The sequence below is a fragment of the Musca autumnalis genome, unplaced genomic scaffold (genome assembly GCF_047663935.1).
Source record: "Musca autumnalis isolate F117 unplaced genomic scaffold, ASM4766393v1 scaffold_3, whole genome shotgun sequence".
Lineage (NCBI taxonomy): Eukaryota > Metazoa > Arthropoda > Insecta > Diptera > Muscidae > Musca > Musca autumnalis.
Window position 1 is genome coordinate 105,805,966 of NW_027411866.1, and position 12,218 is coordinate 105,818,183.

The 12,218-nt window shown below is 33.6% G+C and overlaps 1 protein-coding gene across 1 annotated transcript; it reads left to right on the forward strand.

Annotated features, from left to right (window-relative positions):
- The first annotated feature begins 886 nt into the window (after positions 1–886).
- On the forward strand, positions 887–9,387 carry LOC141398271 (uncharacterized). Its single transcript, XM_073975552.1, has 6 exons — positions 887–1,269; positions 1,612–1,712; positions 1,770–2,068; positions 3,214–3,565; positions 3,623–3,892; positions 7,868–9,387. Exons 1-6 carry the CDS (start codon positions 999–1,001, stop codon positions 9,278–9,280), a joined length of 2,706 nt encoding a protein of 901 aa, XP_073831653.1. The 5' UTR covers positions 887–998; the 3' UTR covers positions 9,281–9,387.
- The last annotated feature ends 2,831 nt before the right edge of the window (positions 9,388–12,218 follow it).

Genomic DNA, 12,218 nt, shown 5'->3' on the forward strand with positions numbered 1-12,218 from the left:
TAATGGGTATTTACTGAAAGTACATTTTGAGACTACAAAAACCTTAATTGGGTTTTGTGTTCTTAGATCGGGTTTAGATTTTATGGCCACATCTAAACCGACCTAAAATGAGCCTGCTTTCCAGTGATCAGACCTTTATCTCCGAAAGTAATAAGAATTTTGCTTTGCAGTCTTCAGCAAAATTGTAGCCCTAAGTTGTAGAACTTATGTTTCAAACAGATGAACTAGGAAAAGCTGCATCTAGGACATCAAACTCCTTAAAAAATAGAAAAGTTTACATAATTTCTGAAATTCTGGTCAGTAACAACTAAACCGTTGGGAGTTGAAACAAGTAACTATTCTAAAAATTTTCCAAATAATGTGACCATCAATTCTTCAGAACATTCTGAAACTCTAAAACGGTTATTTCACGTTGTTTAAGGGGTATTTCATAACACACCTTTTACAAAACTTATTTCAAACAATGTTCACACAGGCTGTTTATTCTCATGTTGGGGATTTCAATGAATTATTGAAATATTTACCAAATTGTTGTTGAAAAATTTTCTATAAACAAGGCGATAGAGGCATTTTACAACAATATAATGTTCTGAAGAGTTGTGTATTACATTCCAGAGAATATTTTCCCAAAAGGTAACATTAAGAAGAATTTAACATTTTGGGAGATACGCTGCGAAATATTCACAAATTATAGAATTTTTAGATATATTATAAAATTTGAGGCAATAAATGCAGTTTTTCGAGTTTAGTATTCCTCCAAATATTTTCTTCTTGCTCTTATCTACAAGTTTGCTGCAGATGTCACAACAAGATTCGTATTGGTTTCAGAGATACAGCCCCGATTTGTTTTAAAAATTCAATCTTTAACCATGTTTAGATGAGGCCAAAAAAGCCGAACCCGATCTAAGAAAACAAAACCCAAATATGGTTTTTGCCTATTGGTCCTCTACATTCATAAAATTCTGGACAGAAGTTGTTTGCACGCGATTGGCTCAAAAATGTTGCATAGTGTTATGAGCGTACTCGCATATCCATCCACAAGCCATGATGAATTATTTCGCCGCTGTACAAAGCAATGTGGAATTGTGCTATCCACGGAGGATCAGCAATATTTTGCTCTGGAATGTATGACATGTTCGGACAAATTTCAATATTTGAATGCATTTATACAACATTTGAAAACAAAACACGACCCTTCGACGTGCAGCAATGAAGTTAGAGCAAGGAAACGGCTTCGTGAAGATGGTGATAATGAAGGGACTGGAGGAGGTTCGGCTTAACTGGAGTTTAGCCGCTCAGCTCCGATTTTGATGAAATTTTTTTTACAAGTAGATTTCACTTCCCTGATCACGAATGTACACATAATTTTTTTGGGAAGTATATACTTCCCGAGATATGGGCATTTGAAGTTCCAAAAATTCCCTTGTAAAAAGCCACTTAATAAAAGAGAAAATTTTTAAATTAGAAAAAAATTGTGTTCCCTTGCCCTAGATTTGCTCCTGTCCATAGGAGAAAGTCTTAAATCGCCGGCCGAAGGCCGGCCAATTAAAAAAAACTGTAAATTAAAAAAAAAAAATTGGGATGAGCGGCTAAACTCCAGTTGCTCCGGAGGTTCGACAGCAGCAGGAGAAGAACTTCCGTCAACGCTTGAAACTTCATCGGTTGTAATAAAGGAAGAAAAATATGATATGGAAGATAACAATCCCGATAGTGTATGTACATTAACATTTTTATTGGAATATTTATGCTTAATATATTGACATTATTAGATTTTGGAAGAAGCATGTATTAAGAATGAACCTTTGCTAAACAATGATGATGACTATGGTGATGGTGGTGGGTACTATGATAGTGATGCCAAGAAGTTGCCATTGGATTCACAACTTAGTATGCCGCCAGGGGATTCGAGTTATATAGCTGATACAAGTTATACGGGTGATTCTAATGCAAGTTACAATGATGAATATGAAGACGACGATGATGATGCCGTTGACGACGATGCAAACTATGATGATATGGTTGAAGAATCTTTATTAAATGTAAGTAGAAATTATTGGCAAACTATTTTAATATAACCTTGGATATAAAATTTGAAATTCTTATCAAGACTTGTTAGGCATTGTATAGATTTGTCATTGAACTAACTTTTTACAAAAAAAAAAAAAGTTTTATGGATATAGAGAAAGATGTAAAAATATTATACAATATACCCTAAAGTAGTGTCCTAATGAATTTTAAAACAACTTAGATTTTAAGAAAATTGTTCAACAAAGTAGATACGACAAAACTTGTTGAGTTCAATAGGTATTCTGTTCGACTTTTCTGAAACAAATTATGTTTGGGCAGTTCCGTCCGAATTCGGAAAGAAATTCTGGAAAAATTCGGAGAAAAGTTCAGATTTTCTGAAAAAATCGGAAAAAATTCTGACGCTGACGCCACGTGTCGTACTGTACAGAACAAACCCCACTCAGAGACAATTTTCTTTCAATGTGCTATTTATGGAAGATTCTAATTTCAAACTTTCTAATGATTTCGCCCGTTGTTATCATTTTATGATTAACAGTAGCACGATATGCAGAAGTATACATCTACATATATGTTGAAGCTATCAGCACTAGCTTGAATTATTATGTGTGGCATTTATATTAAAAAAATTTTAAAATTGTATATGCGAATTTTATGACCTGTCATTTTGTTCTTCGACATCAAACGAGAAAAAATCCATTAGAAATCGGAACGAATTCGGAATGACGATTCTTAAGATTCTTTAGAAAATGTGCAGAAATTCTTAAAATAAACTTATAGAAAATCGGTCAAATTTCTAAGAAAATATTAGAGAAATCGGCCACAATTCTAAAAAATATTCAGAAAATCTCAGAAAAAATCTGATATCAGAGCCCTCGGAAAAAATTGTTAGCTGGGTTTATAGTAAGTTTAAACCAAATTCAATTGTATGTGCGTCAATTGTATGTGCGTCTTCGATGTAAACATGCTATTATGAAAACCAAAAGTCAATCATTAAAAGTCGAGTTCATAATCAAAAGTCGACCCCGATTTCTAGACTTGTCAACAGAAAACTCCATCTGCATAACCCTAATATAGCTGTTGCGAATTCACAGAAATATTTTTGTTTGTTTATAATAATAAATATCCCGGATAAGTGACAATTGTAGGCTCGGTTTCAGAATCCGAAGGATAGCTTTATATTATGAGCGTACTCGCATATCCATCCACAAGCCATGATGAATTATTTCGCCGCTGTACAAAGCAATGTGGAATTGTGCTATCCACGGAGGATCAGCAATATTTTGCTCTGGAATGTATGACATGTTCGGACAAATTTCAATATTTGAATGCATTTATACAACATTTGAAAACAAAACACGACCCTTCGACGTGCAGCAATGAAGTTAGAGCAAGGAAACGGCTTCGTGAAGATGGTGATAATGAAGGGACTGGAGGAGGTTCGACAGCAGCAGGAGAAGAACTTCCGTCAACGCTTGAAACTTCATCGGTTGTAATAAAGGAAGAAAAATATGATATGGAAGATAACAATCCCGATAGTGTATGTACATTAACATTTTTATTGGAATATTTATGCTTAATATATTGACATTATTAGATTTTGGAAGAAGCATGTATTAAGAATGAACCTTTGCTAAACAATGATGATGACTATGGTGATGGTGGTGGGTACTATGATAGTGATGCCAAGAAGTTGCCATTGGATTCACAACTTAGTATGCCGCCAGGGGATTCGAGTTATATAGCTGATACAAGTTATACGGGTGATTCTAATGCAAGTTACAATGATGAATATGAAGACGACGATGATGATGCCGTTGACGACGATGCAAACTATGATGATATGGTTGAAGAATCTTTATTAAATGTAAGTAGAAATTATTGGCAAACTATTTTAATATAACCTTGGATATAAAATTTGAAATTCTTATCAAGACTTGTTAGGCATTGTATAGATTTGTCATTGAACTAACTTTTTACAAAAAAAAAAAAAAGTTTTATGGATATAGAGAAAGATGTAAAAATATTATACAATATACCCTAAAGTAGTGTCCTAATGAATTTTAAAACAACTTAGATTTTAAGAAAATTGTTCAACAAAGTAGATACGACAAAACTTGTTGAGTTCAATAGGTATTCTGTTCGACTTTTCTGAAACAAATTATGTTTGGGCAGTTCCGAAAATTTTTTGAAAAACCCATTTTTACTCTGTTCCAGAACTAAAAAGTTTTCACAATTTTTACCACCTTTACACATTTTGCGTTCCCGTACAAAAAATTTATATGAAAATCGTTTACGACTTTTATAACTTTTACGACTTTTACCACTTTATAAAGTACGGGAACAGGCCATTTAATTCGCATTTAAAAATGTCTGAACATCATAGTCCGGGGTATATTTTGTTCAGATCTGTCATACGGAAATTTGAAGTTTGAAGCATGTGTCTAAAGTGTTTGTTTTTCTTTGTGTTTGCATTTGTTTCACCAATCACCATTAGGAAATAAAGGAAAAGCCATTAGAAGCAAAAGGTAAAGATTTAAATATTTTGATTTGATTGCGAATTTAAAATTTACCTTTTTTCCTTTCCAATAGTTCATGCTGTTCCACATATTGATATTGATCCAGATAACTTGACCTTGAACAGTAAGTATTAATGAGATATCATAAAAAGTGGATGATGTGGTTACAGAACTGTTGCTGTGACCACCTAGGTTAATAAGATTCTTCAAGGCTACATCCTATTCTCATATGGTAACAGGTATTCAAAAATTACTAAATACAATTTTGGAACAAAACAAGACTATTTTTGAACAAAATCAAAAGCAGAACCAAACATTTTTAATTCACTACACTAAGGAGTTCCGATCTTTAAAGAACACGGTTCTACAACAAATGGCGGAAATTAAACGTGGACAGGATTTTGCTACAATTCCTCCCCCATTATTGTTAAAAGATGCTGAAGATATTTTAAAATATGATCAACAATTAAAAGATGATGAGAATACCAGATTGGAATTGGTATGTTAAATTAAGTGTACTAATTTAATGTATATGTATGTTAACTCAAATTGAACAAATTTAACTTTTCAGATATGCCGATTTAAAAGAGAACCTACCGACGATGTCAAAAAATTCATTTTCCAAAATCTCAAAATTATATTTCCTGATGATAATCTTGCCAGCAAATTTGCTTGGACAAATATCAAAACAAACATTGGAGTGAAAGATTTCAATTTTATAAAAATTCTTAAGGGTATGAATGAATTCTGAATATTATTTACACACTAAAATCTTAAATATGTCTTTAAACAGATGTTGCTGTAGAAACAATACCACAAACAAATTATTCCACCGTGGAGTCGAACATGCGCAGATTCTTTAGTGCAGCAAAAGATAGACTGAATAAATCTAAAAAACGAAATGTTAACGATGCTGAAGTGGTGTTTAATGTTTCATAATTTTTTTAAGTTTATTTTTTTAAATAAAATATGTATTTATGTATATTTTTTAAGAATTTGAAATACGTTTTTATACAAAAATGTAAGTCTCCTAATTCATTCCAAGAACCCCAAAATACAACCATATTTAAGATATTATTCGATTATTCGGAAGGAGGAAAATTGAAGGAAAAGCAACTCGTAGAATCCGTAACATGGCGGGTAAAAAGTTAGTTTTGAGTACATATATAGTATATTTATGAGGAAACTAAGTCTACCATAAAGTATTAGCAATTATTTACATATTCTGCAGACAGATGTGACAGAACGATGCAGTTATCAGATTGTTAGAATAAAGCAACATGATTTTTCGCTATAGATTTTTCGCATAGTCTAAATGGGCTATAAGAACCTCTGACTTCAGAAACGTCAGTTGCTTTGTAGTCGTGTATGAAACTAGGGGTTCTTAGATCGAATTCCATACTAGAGTAATTATATGAAATTGCAGTAGTGGGGAACTCGATTTAAGAAAACCTAGTTTCATGCACGACTACAAAGCAAATGACGTTTCGGATGTCAGAGGTTCTTATAGCCCATTTAGACTATGCTGGATTTAGCAAATCTAGTGGATTTGAGCAAATCTAGTTAAATTATCATATAGTAAGTGCATACTCTAAAATAAGATTTATCCCCAGTTTTTGTAAAAATATTTATTGTTCTCACACGAATTGTCAATTTTTGTAGATCGATTTACTCGCCTTAGGGCAAATGTAGAACGCTAATTTTTGAATGAGGAATTCTATACTATATATAGAACATGCCTACGAAGAATTACGTCTGTATATCGTCTAGGGGCTGAGCTATGGATGCTCAAATTATTACGAATATAGACGAACGAACAAAAAATAGTTACAAAAACAGGGGGTTAAGCTCCTTTTTCATTAGAGCTTTTTGCCGGGTTAACTTTCTTTATGAGGATTTTTTTGGCGCTATTGAATTGAGAATTGGGTTTATTAAATCCGGTCATATGCAAACGCACTAGTATATTTTAAGAAAATACGTCATTCGTTTGACAGATTTTCTATGGACTTGACAAGTTTTATTAAATAACGTTTGATGTAAATGTGACCTTACGTTATATGACGTTTATACTGGCGCTTATTATCAAGATAATGACTCTTATCTTGATTTGTTTGACAGATGTACATCATCATTTTAGGATTAACCAAATCAAGAATGCGCTAATACCACGATAATAAACGCCAATATAAACGTACTACTAAAATTTTATGACTGCAACGAAGGGAATAAATCCCCAGCAAAATAAATTGGAAGCAGTGCAATGTGGACTAGTTCTGTCACGGCATGCTTTGATGCAGTTCAAACGGAGTCGTGAAAAAGGCACTCCAGTCCTCACATTTTAACTGCATTTGGATGCAATCCAAAGAATCACATCCACTTGTCACATTTTAACAACATCCGGATGCAGTTCAGCGGAGCCGTGAAAAAGGCACTCCAATTCCTCACAATTTAACAGCATCCGGATGCAGTCCAAACGGAGTAGTGAAAAAGGCACACCGTTCGCTACATATTATTAGCAGTTGTTAGAGATCCCTACATGTACATAAATCAGTTTGTACATCTCTACAGGCAGCGACATAAATTTTCCAATAAGAGATAAGCGTGTTAATATTTTCAAACATTTGTTAATACAAACTGAATAATATTTAATTTGTGAACATTTTTCCGGTAACTCAAGAGAAGAAAATTTCCGAATGGAGTGCTGTTGGAGTACATGTCGAAATCTTAACTGGTGATGGGAAGACAACCCATTTAGCAAATGAAACAAAAACTGTTCAGCTTGGAACACATGGAGAGCGGAGGAAACACACATGTTTACGATTGAATTCAATGGAGAATTTTCATAATTTGTGTTAATGTAATAAAGTACTTAATATTTTTGTTTTACACAAATAATGCATTTTATTTGTTCTGGCATATTTTGTAATGGCTTGCACAATTTCCGCAGAATGCCTGTATCAAAACACGTGCTTTGGACTGCCTCCTATTCTACCCCAAAGGGTTAGTTAAAATGCAATGCCAAAGGGTCAGTTAAAATGCAGTGCCAGAGGGTAAGTTAAAATGCAGTGCCAAAGGGTCAGTTAAAATGCAGTGCAATGGAGTGCCTCTTTCCGTAGTCACGCTCTTGTAAAAATCATGAGTGAAAATGCATAATTTGATGCACTTCCTGATCACTTGTACATATCATTTAACTGCCTCTTTGGAGGCAAACTTTTTGCTGGGATCCTCATCTATTTTAAGGACTATGACTTTTTTTGAGAAATTTTAGCATTTATATAACCGTCAAATCTTCTCTCAATACATAACCCTTTCTTCCTTTTTAGAGTTCTGCTGGTCCGGGTGTTACCAATCACATAAAAGATCGTAAAATGATCAAATTTTTAATTGAGGCCTTTCGACGCAACTCGTTTCTCTGGGATCCAAATCATCCACAATTTCGTCATCGTATCAAACGTAGTGAATTCCTTGACTGGATGAATGCCGAATTCAAAAGACGTTATAATTTGACCTTGGCCAAGGATGCTATAACTCGTAAATGGGAAAATCTACGAACTGTCTACAAGCGTGAATGTAATCGTATGACATTGGAAAACACTAATATCAGTACATTGTGGTATTTCAAGGAGATGCATTTCCTTAATCATTTGTATGGTGGCAAACAAGAGATTACGGAAACTGTTATACATGGAGTTGCCCAACGAAAGCGTTTGTTTGCCCTGTGGAATGACGTTTCAACTAATAGATTAATAGAACTTTTGAAACAGCATCCATGTTTCTATGATCACAACAATATCGATTATGGCAACAAAGAGAAAAAGTCTGAAGCATTGCAAAAAATGGCCATAGGCCTTACGGACATCGTAGAAGTGTCTCCCATACAGATAACAAAACGAATAGCCCAACTGAGATACGATTATTCAAAACAAAAGCATGAGAGGATTAGATGTGAAATAACTGGAAGACTATTTACCCCCAACTATATCTATTATGAACTATTGTTTTTCATGGATGACGATATTGCACCATTTAAGTGTGATCAATGTTCGGCAGTTTTGAAATCAATACCAGAGTTGGAAGCCCATCAGGAGTTATCTCATAAGCATCACACAGCCTCCCAATCTTTAAATATGCCTTCATCCAGTACCCTCAATCAAAGCAGTGGAAACAACACAACCAGCAGTATTGCTGATTTTAATGGTGGTTCGAATTACTACTGTCCCGTCTGTGAGATGTGTTTCAATGATTTGGAACAATTAAATGCTCACAAAAAAATCCATCCACAATTTAGAGAAGTGAAATATCACTGCGATCTATGTACTGCAAGTTTTCGTGATAAAAGTAATTACGACGAACACATACGAAGACATAACGATGAATTGCTTTTGCCAGATTTGAATCTTATAACACCAGCAGACATGAACGACGAAGCAATAACATACTTTTCTTCGACAGATGATTCAAATTCATCGTTTAAACATAAATGCACATATCCTGGATGTAGTCGAGAATTTACGACACGTTCGAACATGATGGTACATTCAAAAACTCACTATGCCGATGAAGAATTTCCCTGCGATGTTTGTGGCAAAGTTTTTAGAACAGTTAAAAATCTTCAAAATCACAAACAAATACATAGTGCAATTAAGAAATATGTATGCAAAATATGTGGTTCAGCATTTGCCCAAGCTGCTGGTTTATACTTACACAAGAGACGACACAATCGCCAGGCGCAATGAGTGATGTACTCAATTTTTTTATTTAGTAATTATCTATTTTAAGTAGGACTTAACGATCTCTATGAATAATGATCATATGTAACATAACTAAAGAAAAAATAACTATACAAGATTTGTCTTTAATATTTTTATATAAAATTGCTCAAACATTTTTTAACACTTTTGGTCTGTTCCAGAACTGCAAGAATCTACTAATTTTTACAATTTTTTTTCGTTAACATAAAGGAAAAAATTTTATCGTATTAAAAAAATAGTAGCTTCTTGCACGTTCTGGAACAGAGCATTTGCTTCCATAAGGCCCATACCTATATACGTCCGTATACCCAGTGCGTGTGTGGTGAAAAAAGTAGAACACATGTATTCTTATGAGATCTACCGAAATACGTCGAGCGTATACTTTTTGTAAGTTGAATAAATTCAACTATGACAGAACGTTTTGTATGCATGTATGTGTGTGTTTCGTAATTTGAAAACAAATACCCAACCAGGGTACAATAATTTGGAAGGTAGGTCAGGTTCGAACAAATTATGAAAAACAAGGCCTGGGTGTATTTGCTTATTCTGTCAGAATTACTATGACTGAATATGCAACAGGTTGTACTGTTTATTTGATATTTTGGATTATTAACTAAAAACGTGAAAAATAAATGGGAGGCTAAGTTTTCTTTACAGAGTCAGCTTCTGTAAATGTTCAAAAGTTTGTTTCATCACAATGTTGTAATAAATATAAATAATAAATGTTGTAATAACAATTTTCATATCGACTGAATTTTAATATGTATAAAATATTTGTCATATTTTTCAAAACCATACACATACATACACAATTTGTGTATACTGGGGCCTAATTACGTGATTCGATATCGAGTTGTTTCGACCCGCGTACTCAAAGTTGGGATGACAATATTCGTTATCGAGAAATTGATCATAAATTTGCGAGTAATTTCTCGTAGCCAAATGGCCTATCGTAAACAAACGAAATGAAAGATTTCTTATTGTAGGTATTTTTGTTTAAAATGTAAAAAATTGTTGTTTATTGACGGTTTATAGAGGAAAAATGATATTAGTAAATAATTGTGAGCATTTTTTACACAAAATAACAAGAGAAATTGGGAAAAGTCCTTTTCAGTCGTTTTGAGAAATTGTGATAAAATTATTATTATACACTATGGGCATGCAGGACAGCATTTGTAGTAGTATTAGTAAATTTTGAAGTTTTTGTCAATTTATTTGGGAGTAGTTTTGGCAGGATTGAAATCAAAATAGTTTTGATTTTGTAAATGAACCCCTTTCAATCTGATGAATTTTGTTTATTTTCCAAGTAACCAACAAATAATTTTTGAAAACAACAAATATTATTTGTGAGGAAATTAAAAATTTGGAAAACTTCAACCAAAAATCGAGTTCTGGAGGAAAATTCATCATTTTTGCAATATGGATTGAAGGAATGCCACACACTATTCAATCACACACTTACACAAGGGTTCATCGGTTGCTGTCCTGCATGGCCATAGTGTATGCCCGACATTAGAATTAAAATAAATACATATGCATGCTATCATTAACCAAAAATTAGTGTTTGCAGTCGTTAAAATACAAGTTGAAAAAATATAAATTTCTGCAAAACAAAAAATTATTTAATATTAATAGCATGGGATAAGTAAAGAGGTAGATTTAAATGAAAAAATCTATAGAACCCTAGTTTTTCCTGAATTCATAAAACTTCAAAATTAGTAAACAAAAAGGCAACAAGTGGGTTTGTTTACAAAATACCAATTTTGAACATTTTATAAAAAACACGAAAAATGTATGAAGGGCCAAGGTTTCTCCACATAATCGAGTTGTGGATATGATAAAATGTTTGTTTCAATAATAAGCTGAAGGATTTCTTCCATACAAATGCTCTAAAAACAATTTTGAAAATCATTGAATTCGATTGTTTTTAAAATTGTTGGCATATTCAGCCTTATTACGGTTGGCGTAGTCGTATCCAAAATTGCAAATTGACGTGTCGTAACGTCTAATTGGTATTATGTATGTCGTACACGACATTTTCGCAACGACTAATTGGTATTATGTATGTCGTATACGAGATATTACAACTCTGTATGCCATTCTTTTACAATTTTGCTACCACGAGAGGCGTTTTATTACGAGAAACGCTGTGAAATTAGTCGTTAGAGATTTTGTTGACGACAACAGACAAATTTCTTAAAACGTTAATAAAAACGAACAAATAAAATGGATTTATACAAAAGGTATGTGTCTATATAACAAAAAGATTATATATTCGTATAAATTTTATAATATTGCACATGTTTTAGAACAAAAGTCACCACAAAAATGCAGTTTGACACAATGGTCCAGATTTTGCAGAACAATCCAAATTTGGCCAGAGGTTACAGCAATGGAATAAAAAAAATTAGCGTGAAAGAAGAGTGGAATAAAATTAGTACGAAACTCAACATTTTAGGACCGCCAGTACGAACGTACGAACAGGTGAGGGTTGGATGAAAGTCTGGGCGGACTACAAATTCAAGTTAAGGAAGAAGTTAGTTCACAATAAGGCGGAATGTCGTGCTACAGGTGGAGGATCCTTCAAACAGTACATACTAACAGACACGGAAGAAGCAGCATCCAGCTTGTTACAATTGGATACAATTGTAAACGCGGGCAATCAGTCAATTGGAATCCAGCAGCCTTCAACGCTTCGAGAAACAACCACTGAGGAAGAACTGTTTGAAGCATGTATAATCCATGAAGATTTAGAAAACCACGATCCCTGCACAGTTACTCCCCAAAGCGTAAGCAGGCCTCATGCAAAAGAGCCGCAGGTCGTAGTGAATCAGGATCCCCGCACAATAACCCCTGTAAGCATAGGTATCACTCATGGAAATGAGCAACAGGTCCAAGTGAACCAGGATCTATGCCCACTAGT